We start from the raw sequence: 21,432 nt of genomic DNA, 5'->3' as shown, positions 1-21,432 counted from the left end.
TTTGTTCTAAAACGTTCTCACAGGACTTTCTCCACCAACTTCCCATCAAAGTCTCCATTAAACTTTCCAACATCTCTCAAAATGTCTGCACAAGATACCAACCAAAGCTTCAAGCTCGAAAATGTCTTTAATGTCAAGGATAGAGGTAAGTAAAACAAAATTTGATTATATATCAAAATGCATTCTTTGGCGCGGTGCTAATTTATGACCAGTGGCTCTTATCACCGGCGGTGGGTCTGGGATTGGTCTAATGGCCACTCAGTCACTAGCAGTCAACGGTGCCAAGGTGTACATCACCGGTCGCACGGGTGAGAAACTCGAGCGGGTGGCAGAATTATACGGAAAAAATATCCCTGGCCAAATTATCCCAATCACGGCCGATATCACCTCCAAGGAGTCAATTAAGAAGCTTGTTGACGAGATTTCTTCGAAGGAGTCTAAGCTGGATGTTTTGATCAACAATGCCGGCATTAGCTCCACGACTTATGAGACGGAACGCGAAGATCCGAAGGCACTCCAAGAAGAACTCTTCCACAACAAGAGCACGCTCGAAGAATGGGAAGACGTGATGCGAACCAATGTCACGCAGCTGTTCTTCACAACCTCCGCCTTCCTACCCTTACTCAGCAAGAGCACAGAGACACAACATGGCTGGTCCAGCACTGTGATTAACATTACCTCCATTTCGGGTATCATCAAGGGAGCTCAACATCACTTCGCCTACAACGCTAGCAAAGCAGCTGCTATTCATTTGACTAAAATGCTAGCACACGAGATCATGACCTCCAACCTCAAGATCCGTGTGAACAATATCGCCCCAGGTGTCTTCCCATCGGAGATGACGGCCAAGGAAAGTGATGACAAACAGAAGAGCTCGATTCCCAAAGAGAAGTACGAGTCTAAGGTCCCTGCTTCACGCCCTGGAAAGGATGAGGATATGGCAGGCGCCGTGCTTTTTACTGTTGCCAACCAATACCTCAATGGACAGACTATTGTCGTTGATGGTGGATATGTTTTGGCCACTGGAACTGTTTAAGAGGCTACTCAGACCTTACTGCGGGTTTGCATTGTTCAATTCGCCACATGAATATCAAATTCTTCAACACTGTACGATAGGCAAAAGTTTTAAGCATATTTCTTCCAACGCGCTCACACGTATGTACGCTCGTAGTATGAGGCAGCTGAATCAGGGCTTGAAAAATTTTGAACTCGAAGTTGTACTATTTTCGAACTATATGAAATACGCTGGTCCTTTTCATACCATTGAATAGCAAATATCGGCCGAGTCAACAGGCTGACTACAAGTTTGACTTTGAAAATAATCCTTAATCAATTCCATAGCACAGGTGAACTTTTTAGAATACCATACATAGGTTTGATACAAAGGCTTGGATTTCTTGTTACGCTAAGGATACCTCGACTGCTACCTCAGCTGCCGGGGCGTTCTCACTATAAAAGATCGGCGGTGTTGCTACTCACTAGTCCAGAGGCTTCTCAGGCAACCTAAAAAACACGAAGAGAGCTGGAGCCGAGCTGATGGAGGATACCGCTTTGCCCAAGTCAGCTGAGAATTGGACAGGTTTGGAAATTTCGTCTTTACCTGGAATGATTTGGAAAGACCGCAAGTAACAAGACTTGACAATTGACTGGACCGGCTCAGGCAAGGTAAATGCAAATCGAAGATGATTCAAAATTTCTGCAACAAGCTATGGGTCGTGGCCATGTTAAATATGCTCAAATTAAGAAATCAAGCAGTGCATACTAACCTGGGATTTATCTTTCCCAAGGGGAACTTCCTGACCCAGATACTTTTTGAAGAGCGCCTGACTCGCTGCAGATGTCACGGAAACGCCTAGTACCAGCCCCAGCTGCTGGCAGAGATAATAACTTGTCATAGCAGTAGCTGTCATCTAGTCTAGGACTGATATTGACAATGCTGTGAAGGCACTTACGAGAGTGCCACCCACGCCTATACCGAGACCAGGATAACATATCATCTCCCCATCATGGGTCGACGTGGCCACCTTGCTGCTATCATTAGATTGCTGGCTATTACAATTGTGCAGCTGATTACCAGCAAGTTCTTGTATCTCCCAGTCCTAGCATTCAATCAGTTCACCTTTTTTATGTCACTCAGGAGGGATCCATACCTATGAACAATCCTGCCACTGACAACTGCACTAACAATATTTTGAAATATAATTGGCAGTGTAGTTGTCGCCGCAAGAGTGTTGACATAGTTCTCTTTGCGGATCCAGAATTCTGTGATATGATTGCAGATCTGTGCAAGATCGATCAGTAAGAATGTTAGAAGCGATTTCAAGCTGACCTACACCTCCATAGCTGAAGGAAAGAAGAGTTCGACTAAGATAAATGGAACCAATTCCGCTTGTCTTGAACAACTGTAGCGGAACTAATGGTGTGCTTGTCCAGTATCTTTCATTCATTACATCAGCAGAACGCTGGCAAAGAATATCGTCGATAAAATCGGCAATCCCAACGTTGACTTGGATTTCAACCCACCAATGAACTGACAAAATACCATTAGTGAAGCAACAGAAAGACCGAGAAAAAAGACGCATAGTATGTTAAAATCTAAATCGAATCCCAAGCCCATGGCAATGCCTATAAGCAAACTGTGCAAGACTACTTGTAAGTTTCTCGAACAATTCAGTGAGCGATATTGCAAAATAATTGGATAAGCCCCGGGTTTGATATAAAACATACAGATCGCCTCATTTGCTGGGTGTCATTCGCTTATACGGAGAAGACGAAGACTTTGATTATCATAACCAGTATAGCGGGAAAGTACGGTGCGTCACGTTTGGATATCCGGGCAATCAGGTATCTAGATCAGTGACCAGCAGGCAACTTTGAAAGCGGAGAGCCTATATACTGCCTGTCTACTGCTTAGGGCACTCAATCTTCTATATCTGAGAGAGGCATCGTCAAGTCCTGCATCCGTCCTTTCCCTACTATTCCATTTATCAGGCTGGTGGTTGTGATAGCGATACGAATAAATGATCATTGGGTAGGCAATAACGCGAGATATTTCATAAGTGAGCGTTAACTCATCAATCATACCATTCTTCAGGCAAAAGTCAATCCCATTTATATACCGCTATGTGGAGACTGCTCGGCTTCAACGTATCTTCCGTCTTGAATCGAAACCCTGGAAGTTGTCAGTCAGAGCAACCGCTTATGGACGACATCGGTAGAAGCCAACACGAAAGGCTGGGAAATCCAAGCCTCTGAACGGACCCACCTCCTTATATTGCCCGCGCCGCCGATACCAAAGCCCACGTATCTCACCGATGGCTGTTCCGGATTGGAATCTGCTGTCGCCAAGCTCAAAGACCGAGGCTTTTCATTTATTCCTTGTCTGCTATCAGGTAGCAGGACATCGCTTCCTTCATCCCCCTCTTTTTCTCTTTCGGCATCTGTACCTCGTACTTTGAAAAAGTGGTAATCTTTCCAACTTTTGAATATCCTTGGCATTATGTTCGCTGTAGCAAGGGGGGGGTTTTCTTCGCTTAGAACCTGTTGTTTCTCAGTCTGGACGGGCTGTTTGTTTTAGTCATCTTTTGTCTCGCCTCAACTGACCTTTGTGGGCCAGGGAACTTTCCTGGGAGAATGAAGCCAAGTCGACTCGATCAATGGATGAATGAAGCAAGCAAGCCAAGAAGTCCTTGGCATGCACTTCATATGAAATATGATCAAAGTTTATCATCAAGGACGCATAGTCACATTGTTACTTGCCACACTAGGATTTGGGGACTACACTATGAGGCATTTCTTGTGATTTGACAGATGTGTCTTTGTTGGAGTGAAATTGCATATACCGAGCGAGTTCACCTGACGCAGTTCCACGCAATGCCCCTGTCCAAGTAATTCAAGTCTCATGCGAACAGGGAATTTGATGTAGATTTATTCTGAAGATAAGCGAATGCATTTTGATTGCTCTAATGTTGAGCGGGCTCGGATGGCGCACATGCAGCAAATCAGCTCTCAGTAAATACGGGCCTCTTACCATGGCGAACGTCACCGTCTCTCCGCCGGTAGATGATGTCGCCACCACAACCCAATGATTGAAAGAAAAGTGTAGGCTTATCTCCACATTCTGCAGGTCTAAGCTTTCAAACAAGCTTCTCTGGACAGAAAGCGGGGGATAAATTTAGTGGGGCCGATAAGCTTCCTGTCACATAGCATGACCAGATCACCACAACTTTCTATAGCAAGAACAGGGAAGTCGTTACTCCTCTTATCGTTGTTTCCATGTGTCATCTATCTTTTTCCTGACACTTGAAACTGCACTAGTAGCACACAGGAGCTCTCATTGGTTCAGAAGAATAAACATCTCGTTATCACTCGGCCCTTCCAGGCATCAATGCTTATCTGGAATTTAGCTAAATTCTGATCAAAATACTCGCTATTTGGTACGAAAGAAGCCACAAATGATGAGCAGACTCTTACAATGGGGCTTGGCTGGTACGATATATGACCCGTAGTTAACTGAAGATTTGGGAAACCATCTTACGATTGAGTCTTTGCTGCAAAAGGGGTCCGAGCTGCATATATATCCTCTACCTCCACATTTTGAGAACCATTTCTGTTTGAGAACATCCCCACTGGCCCCAAGAGATCGATCCCGGTAGTGCATAAATTTGGGCCTACTGCCAGTAAAAGATAAAGATGTCAAACTCAACTTTGACCGATGCAGATCCAGAGTAAGTCAACTTGCTCAGGTCTGGCGTTTACGAATGTGATGTTATACTGACAGCGCATCGAATAGTTGGCTTAATAAGGGCGATCAAGCATGGCAACTTACAGCGGGTACACTGGTGGCACTCCAATCAATTCCGGGTCTTGCGATTTTGTATGCAGGGTTTGTAAAAAAGTATGTTTTGGAACTTCGGTATCTGAAGCTCTCTCCGCAAAGCTAACAGTGATCAGAAAATGGGCGATCAACTCCGCATTTATGGTATGATACGGGAATGATTGAATGTTGGTATCTGATGGAGACAAGTTAACATTAGAAAGGTGTTCTATGCATTCTCCGCCACGCTTATATGCTGGGTCATTTGGGCCTACAAAATGGCTTTTGGCAAGCAATGGGGCAAGTTCCCTTTGGTTGGAACACCTGGTCCGGTTTTGACAATGCAACAAAATTTGGGCCAGGCCACCTTGCCCGCGGCCGGTCTCTCTACCAACTTTAATCTGTCGACGATGATTTATTTCCAGTTCGTTTTTGCCGCCATCACTGTTATTATTTTAGGTGGGTCCTTGCTGGGCCGGATCAACCTTCTGGCTTGGATGATATTCGTGCCACTGTGGATCACATTCAGCTACACCGTTGGGGCATTCAGGTTGGCTTCATACGTTCGCAATTGAATTGGTGTGATAGACTGACAATCGCTATAGTCTTTGGGGAGGAGGCTTCCTATATAATATGGGTGTTCTGGATTATTCGGGCGGATATGTTATCCATCTCAGCTCAGGTACTGCGGGTAAGTAAACAAGGAGTGAATTCCCAGTCATTATCAAGTGATATATGCCAACTTTACACTCGACCTAGGCTTTACCGCCGCGTTCTGGCTAGGTCCTCGCTTACAACGTGACCGCGATTCTTTTTTTCCAAACAATATTCTGCTTATGTTGGTCGGTGCGGGGATTCTTTGGGTATGCTGGAATGGCTTCAATGGTGGTGACCCTTATGCGGCAAGCCCCGATGCAGGTGTTGCTGTATTGAATACAAACATCTGCACTGCCATGAGTCTGTTAGTTTGGACTACTCTCGACTTTGTGTTCTTCAAGAAGCCGTCCGTGATTGGTGCTGTGCAGGGAGAAATTACGGGTCTTGTTGCAATTACTCCCGCTGCAGGGTTCGTCACCGGCTGGGGCGCTATTATTATTGGAGCCTGTTCAGGCTCTATCCCATGGATATCAATGAATGTCCTTGGAAGAATGAAATGGATGAAGAAGGTTGATGACGTTAGTAAGTATAACATCCGCCCCTACTCTCGTCCTCCGTTTGGTTAACAGATGTCTCAGTGGGCGTGGTCCACACACATATGGTTGCCGGATTCATGGGCGGTTTTCTTACTGGTATATTTGCCACAATAGATGGGTGCGCTGCATTCGGCCTTACGAACCCTGGAGGTGCGATCGAGGGTAATGGCAGGCAAGTTTGGCTGCAGATTGTGGGTGCATTGTTCATCATTGGCCTGAACTTGTTTATGACCAGCCTGATATGCCTTTTCATCAAGTTTGTCTTGCGTGTACCATTACGACTGAAAGAACAAGAGCTTCTAGTTGGTGACGATGCAGTTCACGGTGAAGAGGCATACGCGCTATTCTTCGAGGGCGAAAGAAGCCATCTCAGTCTACAATCGACAGCGTTGGAGAGTGGCCATATTATCGATGCCCACAGTCCTGGAAACCGTGAAGGAAGTGGCCAAGAGAGTCCTTCCTCCCCAAGTGCTGCTAAGATTGCCAATAAACTATCATAACTTGGCAAATTTTGATCAGAATACTATTTACTTGCAAAGTCAAATGACTTTTGCGGCCAAGGCATGTCAGGTGCCTTCTGTTGATATATCTCTCTCTTTTCATGGAGCATAGCTCGATCGCTCGGCAACTTCTTCCCTCCCATCATAACTCCTGCTTTGTCAAATATCTTCAAGGCAACAAGTAAGTTCTATACAGGTGTCACGTGTGTGGATGTTGGTCTTCAATGTGACTTCCATATCGGGACTAGCGTAGAGTGTGCAGGTGGCGGATACGAAGGCGGTGAAACATAATTTAGATGACTCATCTTGTTCGTCGTAGCCTCACGAGCAATACGCCTTTAGAGGCAACTCAACCTTCAAATTTTGATTTGTGCAAACCCCATTCAATACCTGTCTTGTAGGCAACGTTGTTATTACTCACTGCCTTGGGTGCTAATTGTCTATTGGTATAAGTGGGTAACACAACACCAGCATTACCCGCACGACACGCCCTTCCAGAGACAATTAGAATCTGATGGAAGCTTGAGTGAATCATCGCCCTGTCGGGTTTCAGAGCTTGTTTACGTGTTCAATTTGCACAGAATCTGGGATGCTCTTTTAAAGCTAAGAAGAGAACCTTTCGTTCAATTCTGACGTTTTGAATTGAGAGTGGCTCTAGACACTATACCCCGCCAAAGCCGTACAGTCTCCAAACTTGATAGGGGCAATATCAACAACCCTTCAAGCCTTGGCAATTTTTCGATTTGAACCACGGCTTTGCTCACTTTATCGTTCTTGTTTTTTATTTTTTGTATTGATGGCGGAGGTATAATTTGAACCCGGGTTTATCTCATCTTTGGCTCTCCCGAGGTCCCGGTCCAACGCCAAAATGTCCATGTTCAGACCAGCTGGAGAGATATCCTCATCGGAGTCTGATTCTCAATCAGAAACAGACTCGAATCCCAGCAATGGAGGACAAGATGAAATGAGTAGATCAAGTGAACGATCGAGAAAGAAGCTAGAGTCGGAAGGATGGGACGCGTCAAGTTCACTTGAGGATGTCTCGGCGCTATCCCAGGGCGCTATGGAGACCAATATAGATCACCATGCAAATGTCATGACAGCTGCATTACTTGAGTTTTACTGTCAGAGTCGAGCTATCGATATCCTCAATGCCCAGCATGGCTCCAGCCAAAACTTCACCCGTCACAGCCCTGAGGTGCAATACCTGGGAAAGCAGTTATACAAATTCAAATCGCAATTCTTGTCATCGCATGGTGTCATGGCAGAAGGCATTGAAAACGAAGAGTTGGGTCCCACGAGACAACAATACCGAGACAATCTCGACTTACTAGGTATTACCGCCCTTGAGAAGATCGATTTGAATTCGAGTATGCGCTCACCCATTGAGGGTCGTGATGAGCTCGCGCTGGTTTCAAGACCGCCGCTCAACCATCAGGAAGGAGGCGAACATACCAATCGATTTTGGCGAACAGAAGGAGATAATTTGCAACTTCCACCCATCGATCGTATTGATGGCCTTGGAGGGATTCCCAGCATTCCAAGAAATCTATCAACCCCATCGATACCCTTGTTTGGAAGCTCTCCAGTCAGCGTCCCGTTATTCAGCGGACCTGCTGGTCCACCATATAACCACATGTCGCGGTATTCCGTCGAATTCAGTGAACTCAAGATTCTGGGCCGGGGATCATTCGGCGAGGTTTATCAGGTCAAAAATCACATCGATGGCCAGGAATACGCCGTGAAGAAAATACCGCTCAGTCAGCGAAGACTTGAGCAGTTACAGTTTGGAGGTCAGAACCAGTTAGAGAGCATCATGAAGGAGATTCGAACACTTGCTCGCCTGGAGCATTCGAATATCGTTCGATACTATGGCGCTTGGGTTGAACAGGCACATATCTCGAGCAATGTGCCATTCCAACCAAAGCCCCAGCCAAGATACGAGCCCTCAGCCATTCATGAGCCCAGCTTTGGTGGAACCAATGAACCAAGCATGGGCATCATCTTTGAACACTCTGAAAATTCCACTATGGGGTCACACATGAGCTCTGTGCCCGATGAGCATGGTTTCAACGACAGAATTGAACGATTGAATAGCCATGCAACATCGTCCTCCCGTCACACTAGAAACGGTTCAAATGTTGAGTTGGAGGATGACGATGAAATCGAATCTGTACCTCGAAATTTCGACAACCCTTCCTATGGACAGACATCCTCGTTCGGGGAGACTGATGATATTTTCACGGATGGCCTAAGTCAAGATCACTCGAAGATGGTACAACGCCGCTACGGACCCGGTCACCAGCCGCCAGCTGTCATTCTCCATATCCAGATGTCGCTCCACCCGATTTCTCTGAACGCCTATCTCAATCCACAATCGCCCGAAAGGAGCAGCAAGACCGGAACCCTGTCCAGGCGGCATTGCTTCCATCTGGTACCATCTTTGCGACTTATCCTAGACATTGTCTCCGGAGTCGAATATCTCCACTCAAAAGGGATCGTACACCGCGATCTGAAACCTGCCAACATTTTCCTTTGTGCCCCCGAGAGTTATGCTCTAGAGAGCTGCTCAAAATGTTGCTCTGGTGGCGAGCCTCTGACCCACTACTGCCGTCCTCGAATTGGTGATTTTGGCCTCGTCGCGGATGTTTCGCGTCTGAATGAAGGCTCTGCAGATGGGGTGGTGACTCCTTTCCGCGAAGGCCCCCAAATACAGCGTGTTGTTGGGACTGAGTTCTATAGACCCCCTACCAATACCAGTCCATCAAGTTCGGAAGCTGGATACTCGGACGAATATAGGATTGACGAAAAGCTTGATGTGTATGCACTTGGAGTCATTCTATTCGAGCTTCTCTACCAGCTCAACACCAAAATGCAGCGGCAGATGGTCTTGAACGATCTGACTCGCGGATCAGTCGCTCTACCCGAAGACTTTTCTTGCAAGATTGATCATGGTGAGACGAAGCTGGGCACCGGAGAGCTCGTGGCTGATTCCCTGATCACTTGCATCAAAGGAATGTTGACGACACAATCACAGCTGCGGTGGACTTGTCAGGATGTGAAGGAGCATTTGCGTCGGATATATAAATCCGTCAAGAAACTAGATCAGGGGAGCGGATAGCTTGTTTTCATGCATTGCGGATGTTCATATTGGAATTTCATGATTTGAAATGCATAATGAGCGCACATGTTCCTTGTCTTGTTTTCACTAAATGGATTTAAGCACGCTGATACTGGTGCATCCACTTCACTCTATTCTACTACTTAATTAACACCCTCCCTTAGTAAACACAAAATCTTCCGATTCCACATACTTGTAAACTTCAAGTACATGAAGCATCTAGTAATTCTACAACTACATTATATCAGCGTCATTATATTCCTTGAATAGTACAGAGCAGCAAGCCACCAGCTTTCTCCTTAGACACACTCTTTCCTTCCTGAGCACCCCAATCAGGTGCTTAATGACAATATTCTGTCCACATATCATATCGAACATAATATGCCCAATCTGGTGGTTTGTCGGCATGGTATTAAATGCATCTCTCCACTCTGCCATCAGTCCTGCGAAGTTGGGGCCAGAATCCCCAGTTTTCTTGTCGGCTGTAAGATTTACACCAGAAAGAGGGTGAATGTTTCGGATGAATGTTTCAAACGCGTAGGCTTTCTTTGTGTCTTCGATCAGACCATTTTCGTTGATAGAGACATGCTGAAGGGTTGAGAGATCTTGGAAGACGAAAGTACGGGGACTATTGTTAATGGTTTGAGGCAAGGCGGCAACATACGAAATTCACGACAGTAATATCATCAAGTACATACCCCAGTAAATACTTGAGACTTGGGATGTATATGCTTAGTGAGGTGTGTAAATAAGACTGCGTGGTGTACAATTGATAGCCTCCAAATATATACCCATTAACGCACCACTTTCGGGCCTCGGTTGAGTGCAGATCTCCCTCTATCACAAGTTCCCCCGCATCAACCAAAGCTTCAAACAACTCAGCACAGAAGCTCAAAATGTAGCTCCAAACCCATTTTCCATACTGGATGACACCTAGATAACAATCATGGCACACACTCTCCGCGCTCCAACGGCTCCATACAGTGAGCCCCTTCTCCCCCAACTCGACGTCCGCAACCCATATTACACCGATCTACACCATAACCTTCGCGCCTGGATCCGTGATTACGTTGAAACATCTATCGCACCCTATGCCCAGGAATGGGAAGCCGCAGGCCAAGTCCCCGAGGAAGTACGGCGACGCCATTGCGAATTGGGATTCGGCATTGTACATCCTCTGACTACTGAGGAACATGCTGCTGGCCTATCGCTGCCGGGCAATGTACCGCGTGATCAATGGGATACCTGGTGCTCGCTCATCTTGACAGATGAGTTGACGCGTGTGGGGTACGTTGGGGTTGTCTGGGGTCTTGGTGCGGGAAATGGGATTGGGTGTCCGCCCATCGCCAAATTCGGCACGCCTGAGCAGCAACGACGGTGGCTTCCTGGTGTTGCGAAGGGGGATATTCGATTCTGTTTGGGCATTACGGAGCCGGATGGTGAGTTCATGTGCCTCCTAAGGCCGTGGTACTCTGGCGATTCTAATATCTTCCTATCTGTATTGTAGCTGGTTCTGATGTAGCCAATATACGCACTACGGCGAGACGCGACGGCGATCATTATATCGTCAACGGAGCTAAGAAGTGGATCACCAATGGTATCTGGGCGGATTATTGCACAGCTGCTGTGCGGACCGGTGGTCCTGGACGGTCGGGTATTAGTCTACTGGTCATTCCTCTCGCAACCGAGGGGGTAACCTGTAGGAGAATGTTCAACTCTGGTGTGAACGCGAGTGGTATGCTTGAAACACCGATGTTGAGTTCTCAGATCCGACTGACCCCCTACGCTAGGATCTACCTTCATTGAACTGGACGAGGTTCGTGTACCCGTGGAAAATCGCATCGGAGAAGAGAACAAGGGCTTCCCACTCATCATGTCAAGTGAGTCGCATCCATCCTTCAATGGCTTTCACTATCTAATCTTCATTAAGATTTCAACCCAGAGCGCCTAGCACTAGCCTGCGCCTCTCTTCGATTAGCCCGAGTCTGCGCTGAGGACGCATTCAACTATGCAATCCAACGCGAAACATTCGGGTCTCCTCTAATTCAGAGACAGGCGATCCAATCTAAGATCTTCAAGTTTGGTTTAATGATTGAGCCCGCCTATGCCTTTATGGAGCAGCTTGTTAACATCCTGGAACTCACTAAAAGTCGCCCTGTGGACGATGTCAAGATCGGCGGCATGACCGCCTTGTTGAAAGTGATGTCGACAAGGGCTCTAGAGAAGAGTGTACGAGAAGCACAGCAGATATTTGGGGGTGCGGGGTATAACAAGGCCGGCAAGGGTGCCCGTGTTGAACAGATTAGCCGTGATGCTCGGGTGCACGTTGTCGGTGGTGGCAGTGAAGAGATTATGCAGGGACTTGCGCTTCAGGAAGAGACGAAGGCTTTGCAATCACGGCGCAGGGCTCTTGAGAAGAAGCAGTCAAAGATTTGAATTTGACCAAGTAAAGAGCTCGGTCTGTTCACATACTTCTGCTTTAGGGGTTTGTAATGGTATTCTAACACTTGGAAAGCGTACATACTTCAAATATCACGAATTTCGAGGAAGTTACACTCTAGTAAGAAGATATTGAAGGGGAAATAAGATGAAAGCGTGAAGAATTAATTAATTCAATTTTCTTCTTCCTTTGTAGGCAGCGCTACAGCTCGTCGTCAAATGCAGAACACCAGTCACGTGAAAGCTCGATCAGTTATCTTATCGGCATGTGACCGAACCCGCGTAAAGGGCGTCACGCTTCGACGCGACTACGACACGCTTTGAGCAGTTGCCCGCCCAACCCATTTTCTTCTTCATACACCTTGGGTCTCTCGGCTTTCGTGCCTCTACATGTCTCTTTGACCGAATATCACAATGCCAGAAGCTACGATGCCCCACAAGCGGGTGTTGGTCGATACGAACCAAAATGCCCGCAACGGCGTCGCATCTGCTAATGCGCTAAAAAAGCGAAAGCTGGAAAATCAACCTTCATCAGAGCTGAAGCCGCCCATGGCGTCATTTCAAAGGAAAGGCTTTGGATCAAGTCAACCACAGAAGAGTCAGTTCGAGTCGGAAGTGCTGGAGAAATTTACACAGGACATCGGAGACTTGAAAGAGAACAACGCGGAAAAGGACCAACAGTGGGAACGTCCGCCGCTGCCTCTATGGGACCCAGCGAAGGAAAATGTTTGCTTCCAACAAATTGATGCTGAGGAAGGAAGACTGCCTCGCGGAGATGTCATGGCTGTCCGGCTCTTTGGTGTCACAGAGGTAAGTTTGTCGCGATACAAAATCTCCTGCCGCGGGGCATCGAATCTAATGAAAGGACTAGGCTGGTCAATCGGTTTTGCTTCATGTCACCGGCTTCCAACACTACCTCTACATTGCCGCTCCTGTCGGCTTCACCGAAGCGGATTGTGATCCATACAGGGCTTTCTTGGAGACTAAGATCGCGCAACCTTCAAGGGTCATCGAGAAAGTGGAGGTCACATTGCGAGAGAATATCTATGGTTTCCAGGGAAATAAGAAGAGCTGGTACCTCAAGATCACAGTTGCTGATCCCAAGTTCATTGCTAAAGTGCGCTCCATACTGGAGGGCGGCGGATCTGGCATGAATTACAAGGGCTTGTGGAGCAATATGGACTCGGGGGTCCTCACTTTCGACAACATTCAGTACCTTTTGCGATTCATGATCGATACCGGGCTAGCCGGAATGGCCTGGGTGGAGGCGAAGGCAGGCAAATACAAGCTTTTGCCCGAGCAAGACAAGCTGTCGAACTGCCAGATTGAAGCTGTCGTCGACTACCGTGATATGATCGCTCACCCACCAAATGGCGAGTGGGCAAAGATGGCACCGCTCCGTGTTTTGTCGTTCGATATTGAGTGTGCTGGCCGACAGGGTATTTTCCCGGAACCGAACGTGGATCCGGTAATCCAGATCGCGAATGTTGTTACGCGATACGGAGAAGAAAAACCGTTCATCAGAAATGTGTTCTGTCTTAACGAGACAAGTCTCATCGTCAACACCCAAGTGTTGGAGTACACAAAAGAGGAGACAATGCTGATGGCATGGCAAAACTTTGTGGAGAAGGTCGACCCTGATGTGATCATTGGATACAATATTGCAAACTTTGATTTTCCCTATCTTCTTGACCGCGCCAAACATCTCAAGTGCCACCAATTCCCCTACTGGACTCGATTGAAGGCCATGAAAACCGAGGCAAAAGAGTCCAGCTTCTCTAGCAAGCAGATGGGCAACCGAGAAACAAAAGCAACGAACACCAATGGTCGGATTCAACTGGACTTGCTCCAGCTAGTGCAACGTGATCATCACTTGCGAAGCTACACCCTCAACTCTGTGTCATACGAATTTCTGGGGGAGCAGAAAGAAGATGTTCACCACACTATGATCACGGAACTTTTCAATGGAACCCCTGATTCTCGGCGCCGGTTGGCAGTGTACTGCTTGAAAGATGCTTATTTACCGCAACGACTGATGGACAAACTAATGTGTCTGGTCAACTATACGGAAATGGCGAGAGTCACGGGTGTTCCTTTCAACTTCCTCCTTTCTCGAGGTCAGCAAGTCAAATTCATCAGTCAGCTGTTCCGAAAGGCCCTTGAACAACAGCTCGTTATTCCAAATCAGAAAAGCCAAGATGAACAAGATTATGAAGGCGCCACGGTCATTGAACCCAAGCGTGGATACTACGGCGTGCCTATTGCAACCCTTGATTTTGCGTCGCTATATCCTTCTATCATTCAAGCGCATAACCTCTGTTACACCACCCTCCTCAATAAGACCGCCATTGAGAAAATGGGTCTTGTAAAAGATGAAGACTACATTGTCACCCCGAACGGAGATATGTTCTGCACGACCAAGGTTCGCAAGGGTCTTCTGACACAAATTCTTGAGGAACTGTTAGGTGCACGTAAACGTGCAAAGAAGGAACTCGCCACCGAGACTGACCCGTTCAAGAAGGCTGTGCTGAATGGTCGACAGCTTGCCTTGAAGATTAGCGCAAACAGTGTGTATGGTCTCACTGGTGCCACAGTTGGCAAGCTTCCTTGCCTGCCCATTGCCAGTAGTACAACGAGTTACGGTCGTCAGATGATTGAGAAAACCAAGCAAGAGGTGGAGGAACGATATACCATTGCCAATGGGTATTCACACGATGCCCAGGTCATTTATGGTGATACTGATTCTGTCATGGTCAAGTTCGGTGTCACCGAACTGGCTGACGCGATGAAGCTCGGTGAGGAGGCTGCAGACTTTGTCTCATCCAAATTCATCAAGCCCATCAAGTTGGAGTTCGAAAAGGTGTATTTCCCATACCTTCTGATCAACAAAAAGCGGTATGCCGGTTTGTACTGGACCAACACCAAGAAGCACGACAAGATGGATACCAAGGGTATTGAGACCGTGCGACGCGACAACTGTCTTCTTGTCCAAAATGTCATCGAAACTGTTTTGAACAAGATTCTTATTGACCGGGATGTCGACGGTGCCCAAGAGTAAGGAAAATTGTTATATCTTCCATGTTATATGCATGCTAACAATGCCATAGATACGTTAAATCGACCATCTCTGATCTCCTGCAGAACAAGGTTGATATGTCCAAGCTGGTCATTACGAAGGCCTATGCGCAAAAGGAGTATACCGCTAAGCAAGCACACGTCGAACTTGCCAAGCGCATGGCCAAGCGTGACGCTGGTTCCGCCCCGGCCCTCGGTGACCGTGTGGCCTATGTAATGATCCGTGGTGCCACCAACTCCAAAAACTATGAGCGAGCCGAAGATCCTATCTACGTCTTGGAGAACAATGTTCCCATTGATACGAAATATTACCTCGACAACCAACTTGCAAACCCCCTTGGTCGTATTTTCGAGCCCATTCTGGGTGAGAAGAAGGCCAACCAACTCCTGAATGGAGAACACACTCGATCCATTTCTGTTGCTGCGCCTAGCTTGGGTGGTCTCATGAAGTTTGCTAAGAAAACTCAAACTTGCATGGGCTGCAAGAAGCCGCTGTCTGGTAAAGAGGAGATGGCCGGCGCCGTTTGCGAAAACTGCCGGCCTCGTCTTGGTGAGCTGTACACCAAGACTCTGACCAAGGTTTCGGATCTGGAGGTGCGATTTGGTCGTTTGTGGACACAGTGCCAGCGATGCCAAGGCAGTCTTCACTGCGAGGTTATCTGTTCATCGCGTGATTGTCCCATTTTCTACATGCGCATGAAGGCAAAGAAGGATGTTGAAGACTCGCAGAAAGAGCTGTCTCGATTCGATTTTGATGCTGGATCATGGTGATGACTGTATGTGTATTTAGTCGTTTACTGCAGCATTTCTCTTTGCGATGGGTAGGGGCGTATCTTTTAGGATGGCGTTGGGGTATGTACACATGATACTGCATGATAATCGATATCAAAACAATCGCAATTTTAATTGTTAGCAAAACCTTGCATTCAGACCAAAGACTTGTAAGATCTGTAACTTTTCAAAAGGGCGCGCATCCTACGGCGTATGAGTCTGTATCTGTAGGTCCAAAGTGGATCCTCTTGGCGCGGAGAAGCTTCCATCCCCGCCGATCCCTTCAAGATTTCTGACATCGTCCCTTCCATAATGATACCCCCAGGCTATACCACCATGAACCCTGCTGGAGATCAAATTGGGAGCAATCAACATCCCATGCCGCATGGTACTGCGACAAATGGCTCACCGATTCCCTGGGCAGAGGTATGTCGTCATGACTTCTCCGCGTCCACGTCAAACGCGACCACAATGCAAGCTCCCGTCGCTTGACTCTCACTTTCGGACCAGAAGCCTCATTACTGACAAATGATCTTTTATCTGTGCAGATATTCTCTCGGCATGAAACAGTCCTCTCATCCCACCTCCAGATGCTCGATGAAGTAAAGGCTCATGTCTCAGACGATGAGGCTCTTCGGACCGTGTCCTCGATGCTCAATAAGACGATTCAAGCGATGAATCAGCTCAAGGTTGTCCGAAAACATACAGTATGTTTGGGAAGATTCGATCAAAACGATTTTACTTACGGCTAACACTGTCTGCCTTAGTTAAACAGTACGTTGTCGAAATTCCTGCCTCAAAGCCCTCGATGCGCACGCCCACACGGGAAAAACAGCCCAAAATCCAGTCAAATTATGGCATGAAAATAACGGGAGTTTTGCAGAACAAACCTCCGATAATCCCTTCCAATCCACCTCCACTTCATCCAAAACACGCGCCGCAGAGTCCCCAACCTCGCAATCCACAGACACAGAACATACCGCGCGTCGGAAGCGATCTCGCACCGACAAGGATATCGAGCCTAGAATCTCAAATAACCCGACCGAAGAGTCCCGTGCTTCCAAGCGCAAGCGCGATATACCTTCCCACCAACTTCCAATCGACACTCCAGACGCCAACGAGACAGAAGACATATCCGAAGAGGTCCAGCGACGATTACGCATCAAAGAAGAGCGGCGCCGGAAAAAGGAAAGCTCACAGCCAGAGAAGCGGAAGCGGGACAGTATGATTTCGAACGAAAGTACATCGCCCGGCCCATCACGGCATCGAAAGAAGCGGATTAGAGTAGGCGATGATACGGGTTTGGTGGAATTGGCCAGTGGTTCCACGACTGAAGGAGGAAGAACCAAGAAGATAAAAAGATTGCGGTAGATGGGATTTGTGTCCCTACGCTAATCTTTGGGCAGTAAAAAATTGAATTATGGATGCCACGCTGATTGGAAAGTCCATACATTGAATTCTTTGGGCTCTTGTACAAATATCGATACCCAACATTATTACGATTTCATGCTTCAAAGTGGTTATCTCAATTTTGCAAATATGCCTTGGGTAACGAAAGACGTAGATTTGAGTGGACATTATGTGACAATCATATATCGGGATCAAATCAATCAAAATAAACACACCTGGGCACCCTTTTTCAGCCTCTGCACGTCCTCGATTAACCCAAATCCGAGACTACCTTTCTGAGCTCCGCAATGTCGTCGACGAGTCACCGTATCTGACCCGATTTTCTCCAGTAGAAAACCCACATTGGCATTTGCTGATACTTCGTGTCCCCGCAAGAGTAGTGCATTATAAGCTCTGGCTAGTTCAATAGGACTCAGCGTTATGGTGCGACCAAGCTGCCAATACGCATACGATACCACACTTCCCCTCCTCTCTGCACTAAGCAATAGCCTTTTTTTCTCTGTATACGAGTCTATCCTACATTAGGCTTACAGCATGGCACTGGGCATTCCCCATCAAAGCTGCATCTCATGCTTAACGTAATACGGTCTTTCTCAAAACCGGCTTGACCAATATACACATAGCAACACTTTTCTGGCCCTACAACCAAGTCCTCAGCGCATTGACTAATGAATTGAGGGGGGTATTGATTGAGCTTGGTTTGAGTGTCTATCATGAAGAAAGATAACATTATTGAGATATCGAAAATGTATCCAACCAGACTCCTATAATGAGCCCTATCGGAGGTCATATTTGTAATAAGTATACGAAAGGAAACGGATTTAGAGCTAAATGCTTCAATAGCTATTTGATATATCATTTGAGGACCGGGGATACTATAATACCGTACTCACTGGTTATGTTAATCAAACCTGCGGTATTAGCTGCCGTAAGGACTATTACTTGGTCACAGATAAAATGATTTTGATAAAGATAGAAAATTCGTCAATTATATCCAGTCATTAAGATATTACCTACTCAAGACACAGAGAAGCCCTGGGCGGGGATCCAAGTTGAAAGTCCGCACGACCCAATACTGGTTCCAGATTAGGTTTGGGGTTAAGAGGTTATGCGGAAATTTAATCCAAGTACGTATCACCCAGATCGAGCTAAACTCACTGTGACTATTTAGCGTCGCGTAACAATTATACATAGTAGCCTAGCCATAGTTTGAGGACTCTGGTACCCCTTCAAGTAAAAGCCGCTTCTCTTCAACCACAAGTCGCCCATAAAGGCCTTGCACAGTTCTTGACAGAAAATGTTAGCTTAAAGCTGGCTACTTCAGCATATGTACTTCGCTAGCGGCTTAGTATACTGAATCTTTGAGCCTAGTGCTCTTTTCTACCTCTCAAAATGTCTCTAGGGGATCAGGAGTGTGATCATTGTCCAATTATTTCAGCAGACAGCCTTTGCATTTGCATAGGAGTATAGGGAAAACCTATCAATAATAGGGGAAAACCCATACCAAGGCATAAATGAAACTTACCAAGTGACCAACAATAAAAAATAATATACACCAGCCTCCAGCGGGATAGAACATTTCAAAATCCTTGGAACTCCACATAAAAGCCCATTTTGATATTCAATTTCTCATCAAGTAGATAGGCATTTGGGGACCTAAGTTAGTATCAATGCATCAAATATAGCTTTGGAGAATCTGAATAAGAATAAAGGGTCCTCTTTTTACTATTGCATGCCATATATCAGTTTCCATTCTCACACAGTCAGGACTCTGACTACTAGAAAAGGTCAATACTCACAGGCTATTGATTCCATACATATCAGCTTCTATCTCCACGCAGTCAAGAATTTCACTATCAAATAAGGTTAAAACTCACAGTCTATTTATTTCGCAAATATCAGCTTCTATCAATTTTGATCCTCACACAGTCAGGACTCTCACTATTATATGAGGTCAATACTCACAGGCTATTTATTTCATATATATCAGCTTCTATCTCCACGTAGTTAGGAGTCTCAATATTAGATAAGACCAATACTCACAATCTACGTATCTCACATATATCAGTTTTTATCGCTATGCAGTCAGCCATTTCACTACCAGACATAGTTAATACTCACAGTCTATTTGTTTTACCTGTATTAGCTCCGAACTCTATATGGTGAAAAATCCCAATATCAGAGAAGGTTAACACTCACAGCCTGTGTATTCCACATATATCAGCTTCTATCCTTATATCGTCAGCTATACATCAGACAAGATTAACACTCACAGGCTATTCATTCCACACATATCAATATTAGCTTCTATCTCCACGTAGTCAAGGCTCTCATCATTAGAGAATATCAATACTCACAGGCTGTTTGTTCCATAGAAGTTAGCCTCCATTTACGTCCAATGAGTGCGCTTGGTAATTCAGATGGTCAATACTTACCTCTTCTTGACACACGCTAGATATACAAACTTCCACCCCTCCGCACTTAGGGCAGTATGAGTTAGATCTGACCAAGTCATGCGACGACCATAAGGCACATACTACTTTTCCACACGCTCCACAATTTTTAGCATCAGAATTTGTATTAGTGCACTTTCCGCGACATAGCATTTCGGCTTGAGAGGTCTTAAAGGGACCACAAACATAACATGGTCCCTCTTCACGCAGAGCAGGAAGGACACAGGTGAGGCCTGGATTTGGATAGTCTCGTTCGCACCATAGAGCGCACTCAGCAAGCTTGATCGCGGGACTCTGTGACCGGACAAGGGAGACTAGACCTTGATAATATGTCAGATCTCAGACGACAAAATGTTCCGATAATGGTCTTACCCAGCGCAAGCACAATTATGATGATTTTGATCATTTCTTCGCCGTGTGGGAGTATATTTGGATGAATGTTACTAAATTTTTATTGGAATTAACTTGCTATCAGGACTTTATAATTTTTCAAAGGTCGCCATAACTTCTATGACTGGTGCTGTTCTAATGATGAATAGATGATCTAGTCATGATGTATTACAAGGGATTTGAATTTCCTGGTCGAGTATAATTGGTCAATATGGGATTCATCTAGTATATCTAAGATTAATCAAACGGACAGGTTCTTATACTGGTGTAATGCTCCAACAAGATCTAAACTACAGATTTTTTGGACTGTGATTAGCCAGCCAGTCTATTCATTAGCCAATATAGATGAACACCTAATCTTTCAGTGAGAGAATCGCGATAGCACCGCATTATGTGTCAATTACGCGATATTCATAGTCAAATTTTGAAGTACTAATTACCATTTGTAACCCTGGAATTCTCTTATGTCTCCCCGCATCCTGCAAGTGCCCTAGCTGTAACAGAAAATGACCATATTATGACGAAGGTCCGAGGTTCTCTAACATGGTTTTGTAGTCTAGCCTGGGCGATCATAGAATAGACCTAATCTCATTCCCCTGGGTCAGTTATATTGTCATATACATGTATCTGAATGTAAAATTCCCCGGGTTGGACATAGTCAATAGACAGGTCATGCGATTCTATCTTGTATAGTAACCTGTGGTCCTCCAGACAGTTAGCTACAGAGGCTCCATAAATCTGTAACACAAGGGAGATACATCTCTAGGAAAGAATCGGTGGTGTTTAATCTAACAAGAGCGATATCAATGAGTATGACTAAAGCGTTCGTGAGTGATTCTACGAAACTATTCCTGAGTAGTACTTTGATGCTCCCTAAGAAACCGTATATGAAGAGATCCTCCACAAAGTACGTTTTCTGTACCAATAACCTCTACCACCTGTGCCATGGGTAGTTCCCCGATGACGTCGATTTTATGAATAAGCTCGTAATTTGATACGGCGAGATTTAGCGCCAGCTTTATTAGCTACTTGTATTTGAGAATCCATGAGATTTGTGCCAAGGGATAAGTCAGTCCACTACCCTTACTTCACAAGGAGGCCAGACATATGAGCGAGCTGGACCCCAAGAAGCGACCGCGTCACGCCTGAACTTCTTCAACCACCCACAATACCACCTAAATGCACCTAATCCTCTAAAAATAATTGAGTAAGAAACTGGGATACCACTAGCTATTGAAGCTATTGAAAATCAATAAATCGCCTC

At 46.0% G+C, this 21,432-nt stretch overlaps 6 protein-coding genes across 6 annotated transcripts; all 6 read left to right on the top strand.

Moving 5' to 3' along the window:
- Positions 1–81: 81 nt before the first annotated feature.
- Positions 82–1,036, top strand: N7503_010729 (SDR family NAD(P)-dependent oxidoreductase; the record flags this gene model as incomplete). The annotated part of the gene is made up of 2 exons (XM_057070275.1): positions 82–145; positions 213–1,036. 2 exons carry the CDS (start codon positions 82–84, stop codon positions 1,034–1,036), a joined length of 888 nt encoding a protein of 295 aa, XP_056916886.1.
- A 3,656-nt stretch (positions 1,037–4,692) lies between these two features.
- Positions 4,693–6,509, top strand: N7503_010728 (ammonium transporter; the record flags this gene model as incomplete). The annotated part of the gene is made up of 7 exons (XM_057070274.1): positions 4,693–4,727; positions 4,793–4,885; positions 4,954–4,981; positions 5,041–5,366; positions 5,422–5,507; positions 5,576–5,995; positions 6,052–6,509. The coding sequence occupies 7 exons, from the start codon at positions 4,693–4,695 to the stop codon at positions 6,507–6,509; spliced, it is 1,446 nt and encodes a 481-aa protein (XP_056916885.1).
- Positions 6,510–7,377: 868 nt separating this feature from the next.
- Positions 7,378–9,630, top strand: N7503_010727 (putative protein kinase; the record flags this gene model as incomplete). The annotated part of the gene is made up of 1 exon (XM_057070273.1): positions 7,378–9,630. One exon carries the CDS (start codon positions 7,378–7,380, stop codon positions 9,628–9,630), a length of 2,253 nt encoding a protein of 750 aa, XP_056916884.1.
- A 946-nt stretch (positions 9,631–10,576) lies between these two features.
- Positions 10,577–12,066, top strand: N7503_010726 (acyl-CoA dehydrogenase family protein; the record flags this gene model as incomplete). Its single annotated transcript, XM_057070272.1, has 4 exons — positions 10,577–11,069; positions 11,138–11,365; positions 11,421–11,510; positions 11,561–12,066. The coding sequence occupies 4 exons, from the start codon at positions 10,577–10,579 to the stop codon at positions 12,064–12,066; spliced, it is 1,317 nt and encodes a 438-aa protein (XP_056916883.1).
- A 417-nt stretch (positions 12,067–12,483) lies between these two features.
- Positions 12,484–15,915, top strand: N7503_010725 (DNA-directed DNA polymerase delta POL3; the record flags this gene model as incomplete). The annotated part of the gene is made up of 3 exons (XM_057070271.1): positions 12,484–12,879; positions 12,941–15,123; positions 15,177–15,915. The coding sequence occupies 3 exons, from the start codon at positions 12,484–12,486 to the stop codon at positions 15,913–15,915; spliced, it is 3,318 nt and encodes a 1,105-aa protein (XP_056916882.1).
- Positions 15,916–16,251: 336 nt separating this feature from the next.
- N7503_010724 (uncharacterized protein) lies at positions 16,252–17,286 on the top strand (the record flags this gene model as incomplete). The annotated part of the gene is made up of 4 exons (XM_057070270.1): positions 16,252–16,341; positions 16,464–16,622; positions 16,683–16,689; positions 16,799–17,286. 4 exons carry the CDS (start codon positions 16,252–16,254, stop codon positions 17,284–17,286), a joined length of 744 nt encoding a protein of 247 aa, XP_056916881.1.
- Between the last annotated feature and the right edge of the window lie 4,146 nt (positions 17,287–21,432).

Source organism: Penicillium pulvis (genome assembly GCF_028828015.1).
Source record: "Penicillium pulvis strain IBT 33274 chromosome Unknown scaffold_8_segment0_segment0, whole genome shotgun sequence".
Lineage (NCBI taxonomy): Eukaryota > Fungi > Ascomycota > Eurotiomycetes > Eurotiales > Aspergillaceae > Penicillium > Penicillium pulvis.
The sequence above is the reverse complement of the archived record's forward strand: the minus strand, read 5'-3'. Positions and strand labels throughout refer to the sequence as shown.